The sequence below is a fragment of the Lissotriton helveticus genome, chromosome 1_1 (genome assembly GCF_964261635.1).
Source record: "Lissotriton helveticus chromosome 1_1, aLisHel1.1, whole genome shotgun sequence".
NCBI classification, from domain to species: domain Eukaryota; kingdom Metazoa; phylum Chordata; class Amphibia; order Caudata; family Salamandridae; genus Lissotriton; species Lissotriton helveticus.
The window spans coordinates 210,751,064-210,773,604 of NC_136057.1; the positions used below are offsets into that span (position 1 = coordinate 210,751,064).

The following is a 22,541-nucleotide window of genomic DNA, read 5'->3' on the forward strand; positions in this document are numbered from 1 at the left end:
ACAGCAAGCGTTTAACTCATGCGGCTATGAAGACTAGCATTACGGCCCGCTTCAAGGACACCGCACCCGGTTTCTTTTTATTTTTTTAACTTTAACACTGAGCTCAGTGTCCTTGAAGCATGCACCGCGCTCAATGTTAAAGTATAAAAAAAACATTTGCAATGCAATTGGACTCGCATTTCCGCAAGGCCGATTGCATCGACAATGGCAGTAGGGAGGGCGGGAGAGAAGGCACGGACAGCGGGCACAGGAACAAAATAGTGCTCATGAAACACAAAGTAAAGGGGCCAGTAGCCATGGAAGGATACAAATGACGACATGGCCATCATAAGAAGGGACTAGCGGCCTATAATCCAATCGGAAGGCAGCATTTAGAAAGGGCACAGAAATCAGCCAATTAAGAAGTGGGTAGGGTATCCCTCACGTAGTCAACTATCACAGATCAACCCCAGAGCAGCACTTGCACGATGGCTCAGGGCTCGACCTAAAAACAACTCTGAAAAGACTTACGAGAGACACGAAAAGAGTACGCTATGAGAAAATACAGCAGGGAAGTAAGGAAACAGAAGAGGTATGAGGAAAAAGGCAAGAAACCACCGATGTGAAAAGAATTACAAGTTTTACAGAACAACAGAGTTAATTATATTTCTTTGGGAGTTTTGCACAGTACGACTCATGAGATTGGCCACATCAGAACATGGATAAAAAATGTATAAGTACAGAGAGCCAGGGAATAGGGTGCAGCTGGATGCAGAAACTGGTCATAGATCTGCCATTTTCTGTTGCTCTCCGTTCAGAGGTAAGTGTCCAATCAACGGCTTGTATAGATATCTCCGTTTTCAGGAACTTCCTGCATTGGAGTTTGTTAGGCAGTGGATAGAGTTGTGAGGTGATGGTATTCCAGAGGTTTGGCTCTTGGACTATTTAAGATTCGCCTCCTTGCTTTAATGTTTTGAATGTTCTGGAGTTGCTTGTGGTCCCTAAGTGCGAAGGGCATGCCCATACGCAGGCCCCGTGCGCACTGGGCCATAGGACTCAACCTATACCTCACTGTAATTGTAATTTATTTATTTATTTGCATAAGTTAACTAAAACTATTGAATACAATAGAATCATGAAACCAGCTAAGACAAATGCTTAAATCAACAATCGCATTTAAAACCAAGTGCTCTGGAGACTGTTCAAGTTTTTAGTTCTGCTGTTAAAGTGTGTGTGCTTTGTGCAGTTTGTACGTTATAAAATCCTAAGGTCTATAGCTAGACTGCATAGATGTTTAAGAAAGTGGCAGATTGTGATTTTCTTAGAAACAATAGAAAACAGTGGCAGTGACATTTAAAGTCTTTAAAAGCGGACATAAATTAAGTGCGGTTGAAGGATCCTATTGAGAATATACTTCACTCGGGAGTGGATACCAATCTTGTGTAATTGCTCCTGCCACGAGCTCACTTTTATATTACTGAGTGCCTTAAAGATCAAAGCTGAGGCGTGGTTTGTTTATCTCCCTTTGTGAAGTACATTTTCAGTTTTGGGATTTTGTAGGGGCGATGGGAGGTTCCAGGGCATGGGTGAAGGGCGTCTCTAAGGGGCATATTTACAATAACTGGGGCATCCCTGCATATTAGCAGGGATGCGCCAATTATTGTGCGCCACAGCTCCGCCACCATGTATACGCGGCATTTATAATGCGACGCACCATGGGGCACAAACAGCACAGATGCGTAACGCATCTGTGCCGTTAAAGTGGCGCATTGCTGGAGTTGCGACGCAGCTCCAGCAATGCTCTGAGGGGCCCTATCTGCACAATGCTGCGTCAATCCTTACGCCTGCTTCAAGCAGGCGCAGGGTTTTGACGCAGAAAGTGACTCAGACACTTTTACGAGGCGTTCCTGTGCAGGAACGCCTACTTCTGGCGCAGGGCTTTACAATGTGACGCATCTCCCAGATGCGTCACGTTGTAAATACCCCGCACCATGGCGCATCTTTCGCGCTGCCGCTGCATCACAGAAGTGACGCAGCAGCAACGTAAAAGCGGCGCAAGGGGCTTGTAAATCTGCCCTTAAGTCTTTGTACAAATCCCACACAGCGGGCCAAGGTTGAGGCATCCGTGTGTGAAAAGCTTATCACCTAAGCCTCTAAGCAGGTGCATGCTCCGTTTCTCAGTATAAGATCCCTGAATAAAATTCTTCTTTCACCGGCTATGGTGAGGCAACAGCACAGGAGGTGCAACCATGATTCATATTGGTAGTTGCAGAGTCTACAAGTTACTCCGTTTTTCTGGTTGGCCCAGGCTCGGGTGAAATCTGGTATTTGTAAAGCCAGCATTCGCATGCACATAATTTTTCTTCGAGTTTTTCCCCACTGATGGTAGCCAAGTAGGTTGAAACCGCTCTTGGGGTCCTTGTGCCCCCTTCTGGAGGGAGTCTCGCCTGGCAGTTCTGAACAGACTGCTCCCATGAGAAGCAAGGTCGGTGGGCCTTCGTCTAAAGCGGCATGGTGGGTGAAAAAAGATACACTGGAAAGAGGCCTAACTGGCTAAGATAAATTCAAGCATTCCTTCCATGACTTTCACGTTGTTGTTCTCATGTTGAGAGAGTTGGTACTGATTTGCATACGGCAGGCCATTGTCTACAGTGGCATGGTGTGTGAATAATGATGGTATGCAGCCAGTGGCAGAGAATCAACTTGTTGTTGCTGCAGGTAATGCTCTGAAGGATCACTGTTGTACAAGATTGAGGTGGGTGAGTAGAATCACAGCCTTCTAGTCAGGGTGTAGTGAAATGCTAGTTTTTGAGAGAAGTTTAGGACCTTCCGCAAGGTGAAGGGTTGTAGATTTAACTCTGTATTATATGGGTAGCTATTTCATAGCTTTCAAAGCTGGCTTGAGACACTTACATCTGTTTAAATGTCACTTAATTCTGCACTCTTTGTATAATTCAGCAGTTCATGTCACAACAGTCTAAATGCACCATCACCAGAGCTCTTGGTAACTCTACTTGATGGTTTTTCTTTAGGTATTGGGAAGACTTTTTATATCAAGGCCAGTTGAAAGTTGGCACCTTTTACTTGGGGGCTGAAGAGGAGATTTGAATCAGAGAGGATTCCAAGGTTTTTCACTTGTTGGGTGGATGGTAGTGGAGGATCTCAACTTACGGCTCAGTTGAAAGGGCTCTCCCTCCCGTCTATTAAGACCTCCGTTTTGGATCTGTGTACGGAGAAAGCTTTCATACAGTGGGGCATGAACTCAGTATGCTGTTTCAAGGAAATCTTTCCTTTTTTTTTATTAATACATAAATGATAATAATATACAGAACAATAACAATTCATTGTCACAGGAGAGCAGAAAACAAGAGAAAGAGAGCAAAGAAAATCACAGTTATGCATTTATTTCCCCCCCCTACCCAAACATCCCTTCTCACCGTACCTACCCACCCCCTGGGAGTTGGCCTCTCTCTGTTATCTTTAGTTTGGGTTTTAAATTACTTCCCACTTTATTGTTTACCCATTCTTTTCAATCCATCTAGACAATGATGCCCAGATTTTTAAGCCTTTTGTTAGGGAGCGGAGTCCCCTTCTTGCTTAAATAGCTTTTTCCAGATTGAAGTTTGCAAATAAACGAGAAAGCCATTGCTGGAACTGGGGGGATTAGGATCCAGCCAGGCGGATGCGAGACATAAGCGAAGTATCGCCATACCGATAAACACTTAGGGCCCGATTCACAGAACTAACTTAAGACAAAATGGTAAAGTTACTACTTTTTCTATTCACAGAAGTTAGGATTTTGTCTTAAGTTTGAGTTAGGATTTTGTCTTAAGTCTGTCTTAAGTCTGTCTTTAGTTTGTCTTAAGACAAACTTAAGACAAAATCCTAACTTCTGTGAATACCAAAAGTAGTAAGTTTAGGATTTTGTCTTAAATTAGTTCTGTGAATCGGGCCGTAATTCTTCTTCAGGCTTCCCCTGCATGTCCTGGGCTACCCCAAGTCCTACAAGGTCGGAGAGAGGAAACAGTAAACTTCTGGGGTTTCCTTAAAAAAGCTGCTATGCTCTTGTTTTAGTTTACTAAGAGCATCACAAGAGGCAAAGATCTGACTTAGATCTGCCTGGAATTATGCACACCGAGGGCAGAAGGTTTCAAGGAAACCTTTCCAAGCATTTACTCCAGTTTCTTTGTGGTAGAACAAATAAATATTCGTTACATGTGATCATTATTGGGGTAATGTGAGTTCATGCAAATGGTTGGTGGTATAAGTGGATAGGAGAGAGGAGAATGTGTACTGTTAGGTTGTAGGGATATGGTTTTATAGATGGAGGTTGTGATCTATGAGGGAGGTGTGTGCAATTTGCATAAATACAATAACAGAGTAGGCAGACATGCGGCTTAGACTATCCCTTATGACACAGGAGTAAAGCATGGAGAGGATGGATGGAGGGTAAGGAGAGGTCATTTGATAGAAAGGGCGGCAAAGTGAAGGTGAATTTTTCATGCATGGTTTTTTTAATCTAGAGAAGGCTTTTTGATGCAATGAAATCTGAGAATGTAAAACTGTACAAAGAAACAACACTGGTTGCCTGGGTAGTAATTATACAGTGCTTCCTAACCCCATGTGGGGCACCCAAGTGCCTGTTCACGTAGATAGCATGCTTCACTGAGATATGAAAAATTATGAAAACACCTACTCTGCAACAAAACCTTAAAAGGAAACTTGCACAAAGCACTTACTGATCTGGTTCGTGCTTGATCATTAGAGCATAGTGCAGGGGCATCTTTAGACAGAAAGGCTGCAAAGCTGATCTGGCACCATCAAGATTCACACTTGTGACATGCAGGACACAAACACTCTATCTTGCTGGACTTGTGAAACAGTAGTAGCAGACACCTATCACAGGTTTGTGGGATAGCAGGAGCAAGTACTTCACATTCATTTTATGACGTTGGGAGATTGCACCCAAGAGGGATGCTATGATGGTGGGAGCAGGTAAGCATAAGGGTTATATGTGGAAGCAAGTATCTAGAAGGGATGTGCAAGATGTCTGGGGCAGTTGTCTAGTAATGGTGATGCCTGGACAAGGTTTCTACATATAATGCATGGGATGTGTAAGATATTGGGTTACTGACTGAGGTGGATGAAATCCTACTCAAGCAGTCATCACAATCCTTGTCACAAGCAAACCTGAGATTAACCTGTGCTTAACCCTCTGGTAGCTTGGCACAGAGAAGTCAAGCTTAACTTAGAAGCAATGTGTACTATTTATGCATTACTTAAAACAGTAATAAAGTGGAAACCGCAAAACGAGAGGAATCCCACACCAAATTAGAAAAATGTAGTGAATTTTAGCACATAAAACAAGACCAAAATGCCAACAATCCAATCAGTAGAACTGGAGATATGCAATTTAAAAAATGTCAGTGAATATGGCCCAAAAAGTACAAAGCACCAACTGAAGTTATCTGGTCGCACCGGACCAGGACAAAGTCATAAGTTCAGGCTGACCACAATAGGGCCAGATACAGGGGCCCAGTCAGACCCTTTGAACAAGAGTACCTTGAATTGAAGTCATTGCACTGAGTTACGCTGGCTGGCTTTTGTCGAGAACCCGTCTACGTGAAACTTGCGAGGGGAGATCTTGCGTCAACATGCATTGTGCAGTAAAGCCAGTGACCACTGACAGGAGCTTGCGATGCAAGGTCCTGCATCATCATCGAGAAAGCCACTGGGGCAGGCGAATACTTGCATATCGAGGCAGAGGTGCTAAGGTTGAGGCGTGTCACGAGGGGTCTTTGTTGGTGAGGCAATGCGTAGTCCTGCGTCGGAACTGCAAGGTGCTGAGCTGGTTGTCAGCGTTGAGATGTGTCACGCTAGATTAAGCTTGTGGAGCTGTCGAGGCTATCCACGGTCCTGCGTCAATGACGTGTGGTGCAGAGAAGCCTGTTGTGTCCCTGTGGCTTGAGAACATGAGGTGTACTGACTGACCCATTAGGATATTGGAATCCTGGGACACAGAAGCAGGCTGGTTTCAGGCATACAGCTCACAGGAAAGAGGCCTTGGGCAGCAGAGCGGGCCAGCAGGGCAGAATTCACAGCTGGACTGACCTTCTTCCTGGCAGAGTCCACAGATCCAGATGTGATCTGAAGAGTTGGGGTCTGAGGTCTAATATTTATACCTGTGCCTACTTTAAAGTAGGAGAAACTTTTGTCCCAGAAGGGGTGGGCTAGGTGGTTTTGGTTACCCTAGCGTGCGCTACCTATTGCGTTCCACAGTGCTTGGCGTGTACACACTCTCGGAAAAGGGTATGCGTGAGCAGCTGGTTTTGGATTGTATGCTGGTTGGGGCCGAGATGTTTCCCTCCTCTGTTTCCTTGCATCCCTTGCCCCGGCTGAAATAGTTGCTTCACCCTAATCTTACATTTGTCGTTTTACCCACCCTCGTCTGCCTACGCCTATACTAATGCCATCTTCCTTGTCAATTGATGTGTTGCTTGCCGCTCTCTCTATCACGAAGGCTCATTCATTTTCGTTCTGTTTGAAAAAGGTTATATCTCTTTGTGTCATCATTCCGCGCATGCAATTTTCCCTCAGATATGGAAAAAGTGAAAATGAGACTTTAGAATGTGTTACACTGCTTGTAAATGTCATTGGTCTAGTCCTCCATTTGCTTCCTTTGTATAATGACCGCTAACGTTTTCATTGTAAACAGTTTACTGTGTAATTGTATGCCTACACGGACCAATCTGATGCTAATAAAGAGATTTAAAAAAAAAAGAAAAGTAGGAGAAACTTCCAGAGGTTTCCACCCCCAGAGGTGCTTGGAATTTCCTGCCTCCCTGCACTGACCTCAGTTTATTTTGGGTCACAATAGACTGGCATCAAACTCCTTTGTGTGTGTGCTCATGCAGAGCCTTTGTGATGTGCAAGTGTGGTAGATCCTACTCCCTCTCGTTAACTCAGAGTGGCCACCCTGCGAGCACCTATATTCCCTTTGTTTCACTGTCTGGGAGCAATACACAAAGACCAACAGCCAGCTACATTTTGCTATGCTCCCAGAGCCAGGCTGCAGGCACTAAAATGGTTAGGACGAGAAAAATGTCAACTTTCTGAAAGTGGCATTTTCAGTATTGTGATTAACCATCCAAATTTACCATTAAGGAGGGCTCTTAATTATAATTCTACAGACACCAAACTTGACATTCATACCTGCTCACAATTGAAAGATATCACTTATTCATTTAATACGGTAACTCAATGTTAACCTATGGTAGAAGTAGACCTTACAGTAGTGAAAAACTAATTTGGGAGTGTTTTACTAATAAAGACTTGGCTTTTTCCCTAGATTCCCCTCCACCACCATTTAACATTCTTCCACTGTTTCTATCTTAGGAGTAAGCCACCCTAGCGCCAGGATGCCTGCCAGGCGACAGCTGCGCTCTACAAATGTTTTAAATAAATTAAATAAATAAATACATTTTACTACCAGGACATTTAAAACTTTAAATTTCATGTCTAACTTTTCAAATGTACTGCACACTGCCCTAGGGCCCACCTTGGGGTGCGTTATATGTATTAAAAAGGAATGTTTGTCCTTTGTAAAAAGTTTATTTTGCCAGGTGGACATTGCAGGTTAAAAACTGCATATAAAGGCTGCAATGGCAGGCCCGAGACTTGTTTAAAGGGCTACTTAAGTGGGTGGAACAATCAGTGCCACATGCTTACTAGTAGCATTTTATTTAAAGAACCTGGGTACATGTAGTACCATTGTACTAGCGACTTACAAGTAAATAAAATATGCTAACTGAATGTAAGTCAATTTTACTATGTTTAAGGGAGGAAGCATAACCACTTTAGCACTGGTTAGCGCTAGTCAAGTGTGCAGTAGTAAAGGCCAACAGAAAACAGGAGGGGGAAGGCAAAAGGTTTTGGGGAGGACCCTGAAGAGAGCGGCAAGTTCAACAGGATGGAAGGAGAAATTATCTACAAGAGAATTGTGAGTGGGATGTGAGTACCATCAATGGATGAGTAAGGCGGTGGATGTAAAGACCAACTAAAGATGTAGGCGATCAGAGGAACTGAAATCAACCAATGATCTATGTACAGAATATGAAAGGTTATCTACCAGAAATGCTTGATGGCACAGTTTCCACCAAAACTGTCTTTAAAAGAAGAAGCCAAGCAAGGGAACACATTGCTATTAGCCATCTGCACAGGAAGTGACGTCACTAGACCTACCATCATCAACCTGCATAAGGAGTGTAATCATTGGATTGCACATCATCCATGATGTCACTGGAAGTGAAGTGACATCACTGGATTTGCCATCATCCATCTGTATAGGAAGTGGCATCCCTCTAGCCAGAACCTACTTAATGGCAGCCGCAGCGTGAACCCGTCACTGATTCCCCAAAGACAAGCCAATCTGCGGCTTTACCACGTCCAGCGCTAGGAACTCTGGTCCTCTCACTGCTACCCTGCTGAGACCATCCACACCCTTCTTTTTCACCAGATCTTGTGCAGATATTGAAACTCTACACAGTTCGGATACCCCTAAGTCACGTCATAGGGCTGCAATCTCCCAGCACATAACGAACGGTTCACTAACTACTTATACCAGGCCCTCCAATTTTAGGAGCTTGCATTTTTAAAATATTTTAATTAAGGCTCTTTACGACCGAGGCTCAGAAAACTTATTTCTTTCATCGTCTTGTGACAAAACTTGCGATTTTCGTCCCCCTATCTCCCAATGATGACCAAGAATTCTAGACGCTTCATTCGTCCCTGACCACCCCCCGATTCACCCTGGTTCCCTTGATAGTCTGCCGTCCGGTCCGAATTCCCGCTGGACTTTAGTTCATCTCCAAGAGCACTACCTTGTCACCGTTACGCTACCTCCCCTGACGTTGACTTTGTACTTTTCTTTTATTGCTGCCTCCCCTCAGTGGACGCTCCCCTGTGGCGCCCACACAAGTGGCATTCATCCCTTGTACACTCGCCTTGGCCCTCTTGAGTGCCTGAGGAGCACACTTACAATCGTGTAACCATCGTCCTGATGATGACCTCAAGATAACGGAGGTTCAAACACCATCGACTCGACAACGCTATTCGTAGCATCCTAAGGGTCTTTCGCTAATAATGAAATCATGGTTTGAGATTTGAGCCACTATTTTGTTATCGCCGCCTCACGTTGTTCTCCTTATTACTGCGCCGTTTATTCACTGTAACACTTCCAGTGCACATTTGGTTGTTATGGTTACTGCAATTTAGTTGTCCATTGTGCTCCTATATGCAAATAATAACCCTTATACTCTTACTTGGTCTCCCGTGTACCCTTTCTGTGCTTGGTGATTGATACACACATTACTCTGTCCCCTTGTATGATATACCGGTTGAGACATTGTTCTATTGTTACAATATTCGCCCGGTCTCAGCTGGGATAATGGGTTTACTCCTGTTCCTGTTTACTCAAGAATTAGAAAGCCAGGCAAAGGGCTAGTCATTTTCTCTCATAGCTGTCAAAACAGCTTGGACCACTCTCTCTGTCAATACAAGCAGCCTCCAATCACCTGACATTTAGCATCAGAATCCTAGCTTTTTTGGCATTAATTCCTGCTGACCTCAGTTTATGGTTATCCAGTCTCTTCCTAGTGCCAGGAGGATGCACTCATAAATATTTACATGCATCTATAATACTGTACATTAATAACTACTGCTCTTCCTGCTGAACTTAATAAATTAAACACTTCCTGTCTTCACAATGCTGGTGGCTCAGCTGACCAGGAAAGCCAGGGAGTAAAAACTAAACCTGAATCTTGCGACTAGGTCACAATTTGATCCTGCAGCTAGCTGGAATGATCTTCAAAACACTCTGAAAAGGTCTGAAGCATTGAGAACAGCAAAGTGTTTCTCCCACAGGAGTAAAGGCAATCACTGGTGACAGGGGAGACAAGAGTTACGGTATCCCTGTGAGGACATGAGTATACAGATCGCAACACAAGTGTATCCAAAAAAGGGTCACAAGCATGGAGAAGAAAACAGAAGGCATAAAAAAAATCTCCTTAAGATGACGAAGGGTCTTGATGAAGATGCATGCCGATGAAGCAAGTACTCCAGCGTGGTCTTACTTCATGTCCCAGCGATGTCTGGTAAAGTAAACCCGTGCTGTCTTACCTAATGCACCAGGGATATCTGCTCTTGCTTCATGTGCCAGTTCCAAGAGTGTAAAGGTCAATCCTGTTGTGAGCCTCTGTACTGATTTTCTTTGTGTGCCCTCAAGGAATGTAGTGTATCCTTGGTGTCCTTCTTCCCTGTAGGTCTTTTATGTTTCCCTGCTTGTTGGCACTTTCACCTCCAATGCTCACTTTGCGGTCATCGGCTCTCAGTTGTCCGGCTTCTTTCCCATGGCAGTGTGAGTTTTGGGTCATCTCTAGGTGTTTGAACTATTTCAGGCTGCCTTGTGGATTTATTACATCCCAGACACCACCATGTGGCTCTGAGGAGCGGCTCAGAAGTACAGACGAGGAGGGCCAGGGTTCATTCACATCACAGCTTGAGGAATAACCACATCTTTAGAATACAGAAGAGGTGGCAGACTGTTCCACACTTGTGCAACCTCAATCTATACTAATATATTAAAGAGAGAGCCCAAGCCTTTGAGGCGGGTAATCTCAGGAACCACAGCACCAATCACAACACCCAATACAGCGTTGGAAAGGGCAGTTGCAGCAGAAGGACATAGGCTATGCAGACGCCCACCATATACATTTAAAAGGTAAAAGAACCGTGCCAGCAAAGTAGTGCCTTGTGGGCGTGTCTGCATTGTGCTGTGGGTGTGTGCTGGGGGGCGTGACAATCGCTGGGGGCATTCCCAGTGTTGTTTTTTTCTTCCCAGGTTCTATACATTCCTGCTCCCTTTAAATAGTAAATCAGTGGAGGTCCCATTCTCTTAGAACCACCCCAAGCACAGTTATGGGCGAAAATACTACTAAAAGGCCCTGCAAAGCATTATGGGATAAGATTAGCATCTTTTTTAGCATTCATGAAAGGGTTTCAATGTTTTTGAATTTTACTCATCTGGGACATCTTGGGACGACGAGGTGAACTGCAGCTTGATGTGTAATATTTTAAATGCTATTGCATTTGCCTCATCAAGGACATCTAGGGACCACGAGGTGAACTGCAGCTTGATGTATAATATTTTAAATGGTATTGCATTTGCCTCATGGGGACAACTCGGGACGTCGAGGTGAACTGCAGCTCTTTGTAGAATTATTTGGATACTATAATATTCACTTCCCACTGCTAATCTCGTCCCATAATGCTTTGCAGGGGCTTGATCTCAAAATCATCACCTCTCTCACTGCTTGCTGGAAGCTAATTTCACTTTTGTGAAATGACTATATGCATTTTAGCATGTAGAAATACTTGTTATTTTACCTTGAATATATGAGGTTTCTGTTTAAATAATTGGAAATCTGACGGAACGAAATATTGCGGATTTATTGTACTAAGTTTGCGCCAATTCCGCCCACCCCTACTTTAAATACACCTGCACCCCATAATCATAACCCACCCGTACTCTATAAAATACCCAACACCCTTAAACACTAACTCATCTTAACCCAATAAATATACCCTGTGCCCCAAAACCCAAACCTATCCCTAAACCCTAAAAATACCCCTGTACCCCAAAACCCTAACCTAGCCCTGAACCCTATAAATACCCCTGTACCTCAAAACCCAAACTTAGCCCTGAACCCTAAAAATACCCCTGTACCCCAAAACCCAAACCTATCCCTGAACCCTAAAATACCCCTGTACCCCAAAACCCAAACCTAGCCCATAACCATTAAAATATTCCTGTATCCCAAAACCCAAACCTACCCCTGAATCCTAAAAATACCCCTGTACCCCAAAACCCAAACCTAGCCCAGAACACTAAAATACCCCTGTATCCCAAACCTAGCCCTGAACCCTTAAAATACACCTGTACCTCAAAATCCAAACCTATCCGTGAACCCTAAAAATACCCCTATACCCCAAAACCCACACCTAGCCCTGAACCCTAAAAATACCCCTGTGCCCCGTAACCCAAAACTCTATCTGAACCCTTAAATTACCCATACACCCCAAAACATATACCTCAGTACCCCAAAACATATACCCCTATACCCATACTTGCCTTATCCAAACATTTAAAAAAACATGCTTTTACCATTCATGCATTTACAACGAATTTCGTTGTAAATGTATGCGTGGTAAAAGCATATAAAATGTAATGCCAGGGGCGTGGCCAAGATGGCGGGCTGACGAGACGCTCTCCCTGTGAGCTCCTGAGTCCCCGGGGCCCTTGATCCATCCTGTATAGCTGATCTCCCCCTGATCTGGCGGAGGCGGCCGTGTGACCGGTGCAAGCAGTTTCGGTGCCCCCGGTGACGAGAGGGCGGAGAACGACGCCCCGCAGCGCTAGCCCCTGGAGCGGGCGGACTTTGCGGCGTACACGAGGCCGGGCAGAGGAGGAGCGGCCGGCCCGCGGTGCCCCGGTGTGGCGGTGAGTTCCCGGGCCCACTGACTTGCGGGTCCCGGCTGAGAGACCCCCCCCCCGGTGGCGCTGGTACGCCCGGAAGAGAGGAGACGGCGGCCACAGCGGAGAGAAGCCTTCCGCGCCTGCAGGTGGGAGGAGCCGGAGAGGCGCGCTACGCGACCCCGGGGATTGACGGAGCTGTGGGGCCTAGCGGGCCGGTGGCGCCGACGGACTTAATGGACGGGCCCCGGCTCGGGAGCAGCCCGAGCTGAACCCTGGTCACACGTGCTTCCCTGCCCGGCCGGAGAGAGGCAAGCAAGACTGCTTTGGGGTTGCGCGGGGGTGCTCTGACCACAGGGCCTAGGCGGGAGGCTACAGCAGACTGCGGCGGTTCTGCCCGACGCCGCGTCACGGCGCTTTGGGCCTGCCCTGCCGCCCCTCGCCCCCTGGTGGGCTTCTTGGACCCGGGTACTGGCCCTGGGGCCCTTCGGATACCTGACTGTTTGGTGGATGGTGCCCGGAGTGCACCTACCCGGTGTTGAATCTCCCGAAGCAGTGGGGCAGACCCGGACAGCTGTGGTGGACTAGAGCGGCGACCGGAGGCCTTGCGGCAGGGAGGCGACCCACTTCGGGGAGACAGAGGAGCACCGAGAAGGTATTGCAGCTGGGGCTGGTCGTGACCCTCTTTTGTCTAGTTGGCTGGTGAGCTTTGGTTACGTCGCCCGGGCGGGGGCCGTGGCCTTGAGCCCCCCGGGTTGCACTGGAGAGGCCTGCTGCAGGAGTCCACGTGCTTTACAGACCCACTCCCATCCAGTCAGCCTTCTCTCGCTGCGGAGCGCCGCCGCCTCTGCGATGTCGGGCAACAGAGGAGGCAAGAAAGGTGAGCGTACCTTGCCCGAGATGTTGAACAGGGGCGCCCCGAGGCAGGACAGATCACAACCGGCACCGAGCCCCTCGACCGGCTCTCGTGGAGCGGAGGGGGGAGAACCCCCGGTCACCAGGTCCTTTCTGGAGTCGCTGTTTAGCACACTCAGGGAGGACTTTCAGACGCTGAAACAGGAGGTGGCTGGAGAGGTCCGAGAGGTGAGGAGGGGCGTCGACTCGCTCGGAGACCGGGTCGCTGCCATAGAGGAGGCTAATCACTCCAGAGACGAGGAGATCACGCATCTGCAACAGGAAGTACTGCGGCTTAGAGACCAACAGATCGACCTACAGGCCCACGCCGAGGATCTTGAGAACCGGTCCAGGCGCAACAACGTCAGGGTCAGAGGCGTCCCGTCCAATGAGGAGGGGGAGGACATAACGGCCTACCTACGGGATCTGTTTCGGGATATCCTGGGAGAAGCGATGGACTTTCCGGTGAGGATTGACAGAGCGCATAGAGTTGGACCACCGCGCCGAGCCTCGGCACCACCCCCGGATATCCTAGCCTTTCTGCCGGATTTTCCTCTGAAGGAGAGGATCCTCCGTGAAGCACGCCAGAAACAGCCGGTGTGCTTCAGGGGTCACCAAATTGTTCTGTATCACGATCTGTCCACGATCACATTGCAGAAACGCAAGTCCTTCAAAATCGCAACGGATTTCCTGAGAGAGCATGGCACGCAGTACTCCTGGGGACACCCCTTCCGGCTTATTTTCCGGTGGAACGGCACGCTGCACCAAATGAGATCCCTCCAGGACACGTGTGGTGTGCTGGGCATCACCGCTACGGATGAAGAAGCACCGACACCTCGCCGACGCACTTCTCGAGAAGGCTGGCAGACAGTTCGACGTCGCCGATCCACGCCTCAGCCATCTAGGCCGGACTCTCCTACGATCAGGGCGGAAATGGACAGCGCCATACGGGAGGTGTCCGGCTACACATCGCCTAGTGACATGGCCGTGACGGCCTGAGCATCATCCGGGGGGAGATCGTCTTGGCATTACCGGCACTGCAGGTTTGAGGGTTCCGGGGGGGCGGGGGGCTCTGGGGGAGCACTGATGGTGGCTGGACGTCCACTCGGACACTTCCCACAGACTTGCCCATTAGGGGCTGGACTGGGACATTGGGGATTTCCACGAAGTTGGGGCTGATGTTGTGGGGAGTGGGAGGGGAATTGGGTAGGGCTGCGGAGGTGGAGTGGAGATGTGAGGAGTTGGGGTGTTTGAGGATTGTTTGGGGTGTTGGGGGGGGGGGGGATCCGGGGTTCGGGATGTGCCTCTTTTGTCTCATGTTGTGCTTCTTGTGCTCCCCTGCCGCCTTGCGGGGGTGGGGGGGGGTCCACTCGAGTGGGGACCCATTCTGTATGCTGGATGCCTGCAATGGTTCCATGTTACGGTTGCGGCCTTGTCCTTCCCATGCTGGACCAGTGGGTGGGTTGTTGTGCTGGCTCTGCAGGGCTTTTGTTCCATCACTTATTGCCTGCCTGGCTGGGGCCCTCTGCTGCTTCAGGCCCACTTGTCGCTGCCTTTTTGATGCCCTTGCATGGCTCGCGGGTGCACTTGCTCCGACTTGCATTCCCGCCTTGTGATGTGCTACCCATGCATTCGGGCCCGCTTAACGCTGTCATTTCCTTGTCTATTCATGGCCCTGAAGATTGTTACCCTTAATGTGAAGGGGTTGAATAACCCGGTCAAACGCAGGGCGATACTGTCCCTACTTGAGAGCACCCAGGCGGATATATGCCTTTTGCAGGAAACTCACCTTCTGGCCCGTGACTGTCCCAGGTTGAGGTCCCCAAAATTCCCGGTTCAGCTTTTTTCCTCTGGGACGACTAAAACGGCGGGGTCGCCATCTTGGTGTCTGGGAAGTTCAGAGGGGAGGTACTGCACAAAGTGGCGGAGCAAAAGGGGAGGCTCCTGGCTTATAGGGTTAAGATAGGGGGTTTCTTTTTCACGGTGGGCTCAGTATATAGCACTAATGATCGCCAGGACTTGTTTTTGCAAACTGCTTTGGCTGACATCGCGGCTACCCCAGATAGGCACATACTTATTGGCGGCGACCTGAACATGGTCTTTAATTCATCTTTAGATAGGTCCGCGCAGCGCCACCCCCAAACTGGGGAAATCTCGCAGCTTAGCGCCTCACACTTGGGGGACCTGGACATGCACGATCTATGGAGACACCTACACCCCACTTCAAGAGCCTATTCCTACTACTCTCACGCACATAGGACATACGCCAGACTGGACTACCTCCTGGTGACGGGACCGCTGGCTGCGCTAGCGACTGCTTCTGACATAGGGGTTCTCACGCTGTCGGACCATGCTCCGGTGTCGGGCTGCTTCCGGCTGCCGCCGGTATCTCCTTCGCGCGGGGTCTGGCGCCTCCGGGATACCCTATTACATAGGCGAGATGTACTGACCAAGGTTCGGACCGCGATTGCTGGGTTCCGGGAACATAACGAGAACGATGATACCTCCCTGGCGACGCAGTGGGCGGCCCTGAAAGCAGTGCTCCGGGGTGAGTTCATTTCTATCTCCTCGGCGGAGAATAGGGACAGACAGCGGAAGAGGGACGAGCTTACTAGTTCGGTTCGGGAGCTAGAACTGGTGCACCAGAGGACAGGGGCCCCCAGAGTCTGGAGGCAGCTCAAGGCGGCGCGGAAGCTTCTCTCTGCGTTGGACTTGGACAGGGCGGAATATGCAGCACTTCGCCTGAAGCACGCATACTATACTGGTGGTGACCGCTGCGGCCGGTTGCTGGCGAATAAACTTCGAGTGCGACACCAGCTCCAAAGGGTCAAGGAACTGTCCGTCCCCGGGGGTGGGTTGGCCTCTGAGGACAGCCAGATTGCGGACGGCTTCCGTAGATACTATGCGGACCTATACGCCGGTGAGACTCCCTCGGCCCAGGCTGAGACTGAGTACCTGGCGTCGGTCGACCTTCCTGTACTCACGCCGGAACAAGCGGATCACCTGGAGCGGGATATTCGCCCGGAGGAGGTGATCGGGGCTATCTCCCGACTCAAACATGGGAAGGCCCCGGGACCCGACGGTTATACTCCACTCTTCTACAAAACGTTTTGCCCGGAGTTAGCCCCACTGCTGACGCGACTTTTTAACTCCTTTGCAGAGCCCGGGGCTATCCCCCCGGACTTACTGGGGGCGACGGTTTCGGTTATTCCTAAACCGGGGAAGGACCGTACCGAATGTGCGTCCTATCGACCGATCTCACTGCTCAATGTGGACCTCAAGCTCTACACGGGCATTCTGGCAGCGCGTTTGGCGCCTCATCTCCCGGGATTGGTGGACCCGGATCAGGCTGGGTTTGTCCCGGGCCGGCAGACGGTGGATAACACCAAGAGGGTGATCCACGTTTTGGAGAAAGCCTCTCGGGTCCCTGGGGAACGCATGCTGCTTTCGGTGGACGCGGAGAAGGCGTTCGATCGTGTGCACTGGCCCTACCTTGAGACGGTGCTTTGCAAACTGGGGATGGGTGAGAAGTTTCGCACCCTCATCTTCAACTGTTACAAGTCTCCCACTGCGACCGTGAGGGCCAATGGCTGCAACTCCGCCCGATTCGCAATAGAACGGGGATCCAGACAGGGGTGCCCCCTGTCCCCACTGCTCTTTGCTCTGTACATGGAGCCGTTTGCTCAGAGGATTAGACGTAACCCGGAAGTGACGGGTGTCAAGATGGGGGGCTACATTCACACCATCAGCCTGTATGCGGATGATGTGATCTTTATGCTGGACAACCCGAAAGAAGCGCTCCCTGCTTGTCTTACAGAGCTGGACGCTTTTGCGGCAGTGGCGGGGTTTAAAATGAACATGAGCAAGTCTATGGCCCTTGACGTCTCGCTCGCCTCCACCACCAGGCTGGAACTACAAGACCGATTCCCCATGCAGTGGTCTAGAGACCTGATCCCGTATCTGGGAGTGCTGCTGGCACCATCCCTGCCTGCCATGGTCACGGCTAACTATGCAGCCTTGGGGAAGAAGCTGAAGGAGGAGTTGCTCCGTTGGAGCAAAGGTACGCTATCACTATTGGGTCGCATCGCTGCAGTAAAAATGACTCTCCTACCGCAGGTGCTGTACCTGTTTCGGGCTTTGCCACTACAACCGCCGAAAGGGTGGATACGGCAGGCCCAGGCCGACATCGCAAGATTTGTTTGGCAGGGTCGTAAACCCAGACTCAGGAGAGCCCTTTCCACGCTGGCGCCCGAGTCTGGTGGCCTTGGCATCCCGGACTTGCACAAATACTACCAGGCGGCGCAGCTGAGATACTTGGTGGAGTGGAGTAAATGGGAATCTGACAGACACTGGCTGTTTCAAGATCAGGCGGTGGCAGGCAGGACTTTGCAAGAGATACCCTTCCTGCGCCGAAATCATCGGCCCCCTAATCTCTATGCGTCCTTAGTTACGCAGACCACGCTTCGGGTTTGGGATGCCGTGAGTGTTCGGAATGAATTCACCACCTTCCCGTCGCCGCTCACGCCTTTGGCGGGGAACCCTGACTTCCGACCCGGGACGGAACCTGGAGCGTTTTCGCTCTGGCAGGCGGCCAGGTGCTGTGCATTGTTTCATATTTATGGCTCGGAGGGCGCTGTGCCGTTCGATGACTTGCGCAGAGACTACCATCTACCCGAGACGGAACGTATGCGCTACATGCAAGTCCGCCACTGGGCGCTACAGCCGCAGGTGCGGGACCTGGCTGATCGCAAGCTCACTCCGTATGAGATGTGGCTTGCAACACGTTCCTCGGACGCCAAGCTCATCTCGGACATTTATCGGCTCCTACAACCCCCCCCACACCACTTTTATAACCCCGGGAGGGCTCGCTGGGAGCGGGAGCTAGGGAGGGCGTTGAGTCACAAGGAATGGGACGACATCTCCTATAGGGCACGGCACTCGGCATACCACACTGGACTCACGGAGGTATCCACGTACTGGTACTACACGCCTCAGAGGTTGCACGACATGAACCATCACATCCAAGACACGTGCTGGCGCGAATGTGGGCAAACAGGTACACTCACGCACATTTTATGGGATTGCCCGTTGCTGGGTCCGTACTGGCGAGAGGTCTTAGATGAACTAGACCAGTGCTTTGATATTGAAATACCCCGCCTTCCTGCCTATGTTCTCCTAGGGTTACCCAATGGCCTGATGTACCCACTGCGGTCTAGAAGGGGCAGACACATAGCGATCGCTTTAGGATCGGCGATCCAGAACATACTTATTTTCTGGCGCACCACCACACTTCCTACTATCACGGGCTGGTTGCACAGGCTGTGGCATGTTTTGGGGATGGAAAAGATGTCCCTCATGGTGGCGGGGGAGGTGGACAAATTTGATGACCTGTGGCAGCCTTTTAGAGTCCTGTTACAATCGGAGTTCAAAGAGATCACTTGTCCACGATATCTCAGGCTGATGCGGTTGACCGCCCCGATTCCATGATTGGTGTGAGGGAGAGGATAGGATGTGAGCAGAGCTCCTTTGAGAATGTGGGGACTATTGGACATTTGCACAGGCACGGGGAAGGGTGGGGGGAGTTCGAGCAGGGAGGGAAGGGAGTTGGGGGGGTGTTTTTCTTTTAAGGGTTTGGAATGGGTAAGTCATGCTGCTCCTGCTCCTGTTGGGGCTCTGTAGACGTTTAGCTGATCGTTTTCTACTGTTGATGGCGTCTCTGCTGAGAGTCTTTGCTGTGCATTATCTTGATTGCCGTATTCCTTATATGTATTGTTTTTCCTTGTTGTGGAAACGATAATAAAATACTTTAAACCTAAAATGTAATGCCATGAGTTATAATGGCATTGCGGAGTCATGGTACTTTCGTAATGAAAGTATGAGGAGTGATGTATGCGGAAAGAAAGTTGCGGAATAATGGGTGTTTACCCTCCCCCGGAAGTACATTGGTGGCACGGCGGCCCACATCTCCAGCAACATACTCATATTTTTTCACCACCGATTGAAAAAATGCACAGGTCTCTCTCATTGATGCCCAGCACCGACATAAACTTTTAGACACACCTCCCACCACAAGTTCTAGAATTGCGAACTTTATTTATTTATTTATTTATTTATTTGTTGACATTTGTAGAGCGCAACGATTACCCTAGGGCGTCTTGGCGCTAATAATTCATCGGTTTCATACTCATCGCAAGAAGGCTCATTGATTGAACAGCCATGTTTTTAAAAGTTTTCGGAATTGATAGAGTGACGGGCTCATCCTGATGTTATGAGGGAGAGTATTCCAAAGTTTGGGGGCAGCCACTGTAAAGCGACGATCACCCCAAGAAACTTTCTTTGATCGTGGAATAACTAATTGGTGCAAGGAGGAGGAGCGGAGCTGTCTGGAAGGTACATAAAATTTCAGTTGGTCTTTAAGAGAATGCGGTCCTTGATTGTTTAAAGCCTTGTAAACTATACACAGGGACTTGAACTTGATTCTATTTTGGATTGTGCACTGTGAATCGGAGCGTTTCACAGGCCCGTCACAGATAAGAAATGCTATCAAAACGAAATCCTACGAAACAATAAACTACTGGCCGGCAGCAATTCATACCCAGACAACGTCGGGACGGGCTGCTAGTGGTTAATAAAAGAGGTGACAGAGAGTAACCTTTTCGGTATCGCTCTTAATCATTATACAGGCGGAAAGATACTTCAAAGGAAGAGAGAGGCCAGGGCCTGCAACTAAATGTAGGAGAAAGTAAAGAGGTAACATAGGAAAGGGGGGTGATGAGAAAGCGAGAAAAGAACAGAGAGACAAAATAAATTTAAGTGAAAACTGCTGTCATGAGAATTTCTTACAGGGAAACCGGTGCCAAGAGACCACCAAACTCCAGTCAGAGAATAACTGGGGAAAGTGTAACTCCCCCACAAAGTTCACGTTGCCTATTATGTATTGTACCTCTAGTCCGGGAAAATTTTGAGGAAAGGAAAACTTTTTTTTAAAGTTGTAATTTTGCATTGCCAGGAAGTGCAGGACTCAAGGCAACAAATATGGCAATAAACTAAGAATGCCTCTACAAAGGTGCGAAACAGCGGATGCTTTCTTTTTCAGTGTTGGGGACAGCAGCACAAAGTACAGGTTACACTACAGTCCTCTACCAAGATCCAGCTGCTCATCCCAGAACCACCCCTCTAGGGAGGAGGTGTCAGGAGGAGAGCAAAATCCCTCAGATCCAGTAAATTCTTGACTACTCATCAAAAGGCGTGAAGCTTGGATGTTGACTCAATTCTCAATTATTTTCTTAAATTATGATATTGCATTGAAAAAGCTGTGGTTGGCCATCCCCAAGAGATGGCTAGCCTCCATGACCCAAACCACTTGCCCATCCTTCCCTTGTACTCGTTTCTTACCTTTTCAGGACCAACGCTTTCTTGGAACGCTTCCCCAATCTCCGCCTCATTGCTGTAAACTGCAGCGCAGTCAATATGGCGATATCCTGTGACTAGTGAGTACTTGACTGCTTCCTTTACCTGTAAAAACACCAAGAAGGACACCATGAGGGCACACATGGGCAGAAGGAAGGCTGGAGGGGCAGCGGTGCACGTGCAATGGAGGGCTTGGTCGGTTGGAGCAAAAGATGTACTCAAAGAAGCGTCTTTAAGGAAATTACACATCAAACAGATTGAATTTGTATTTGCAGTACACACTTATATACATCCTATTAAAATAATGTTTTATCCTCAAACATGCGTATTCTCTAGGTCTGCCTCAGGTTGGGCAGACTTTTGAGCAGTTTCGACTCACACCCCTATTGCTCTGCTATTGCTCTGTTTTTCTTCAGAGTACCCAGAGGCCCTTTAATCCTGTTACATTTCTTTGACCCAACAGCCCAAGTCTGTCGTTAGTTTCTCTGACTCACATGTCTTAAGGTGTCTTTCAACATGAACATTCTCCCTCCCTCTACTTTGGTCCTCCTCCTTCCATCCCCTGTTTCTGGGCTTTCTTCTTGTCTTTGAGATAGTCACGGATAGTCTTAGTGTGCTGTGGGTTTTTTCTATCTTTGTCTTGTAAACTACTGGATAACTTGCAATTTTTTTTACAGTTACCAATGTGATTGCTCTAATGATTTATAGAGTATCCTCTAATTATGATAGTACTGAATTACTGCATAATTTTGAGGTGTTTTGCCGCGAACATTAGCTAGTGGTCAATTTAGTGAAGACAAAGTTTATGGTGCTCCATAGGTCTAAGCCAATCAAAGCAAGTGTTTATATGGATGGGGCTTTATTGGAGTAAACAGACGTGTTTACCTACTTGGGTGTTACATTTAATGATAAACTAAGCTGGAAACCCCAAGTCGAAATCCTGGCGTTAAAGCACGCTCAGCTGGCGGGTGCCCTGATCAAGGAGCACAGGTTGTCCCAAACTAAACCTATTGCCCCCATTTTAAAGATACATACATACAAAATCAGTCCAGCCATTTTATATGGTGCAGAAATTTGGGGCTTTTGTAATTTACCTCCACTATCTATAGCGCAAAATAAGTTCATGAGATCTATAGTTGGCTTACCGCAATCGTCCCCCCTATTACCCTTGTTCCTCGACTTGGGCTGTCATGCTTTCGAAGATGTAGCGCGCTATTGACTGTTGCCATTCTGGAGGCGTCTCTGGATTACTCCGGAACTCTCCTTGTATGCCAAGGCCTAACTCGAAGTGAGGAGGCTGAGTCGATCATATAAGATCCCATGGTTTAATGCAATTTGGTCCCTGCTGACTGAAATGGGGATGAGTAATTTATGGGAACATCCAGAGGCTGCGGAAATTCCATCAAAAAAGTCTTACAGAGCGGCATACTGGGAGCTAGTTACAATTAAGAGATTCTCCTCCCATATAAGCCAGTCATTGTCGAAGGATTTCCTCGACATTTCTGGAAGATTATTGAGATCTCATTACCAAGCCCCATGATCGAAAACTCTATCACCAGTTCAGAACAGGTACGTTACACTTACGATGGTTTAAAAGTAAATGGAACCCCGCTAGCAGTGACAAGTGTGCATTCTGTCAAGACCATAGGGAGAATATAGATCACTTTCTATTTGTATGCCCTGCTTATCAACTGCCTAGGAGAATCTGGCTTAAACAAGTGTGTTTGCC

At 48.4% G+C, this 22,541-nt stretch overlaps 1 protein-coding gene across 2 annotated transcripts in view; it reads right to left on the bottom strand.

Moving 5' to 3' along the window:
- Positions 1 to 22,541, bottom strand: part of AKR1A1 (aldo-keto reductase family 1 member A1) — a 776,593-nt gene that overhangs the window by 311,299 nt on the left and 442,753 nt on the right. For both annotated transcript variants that reach the window (XM_078664963.1, XM_078664890.1), the window contains exon 3: positions 20,798 to 20,917. In XM_078664963.1, the coding sequence (XP_078521089.1) occupies positions 20,798 to 20,917 (120 nt within the window). The remainder of the gene's footprint in view (positions 1 to 20,797; positions 20,918 to 22,541) is intronic.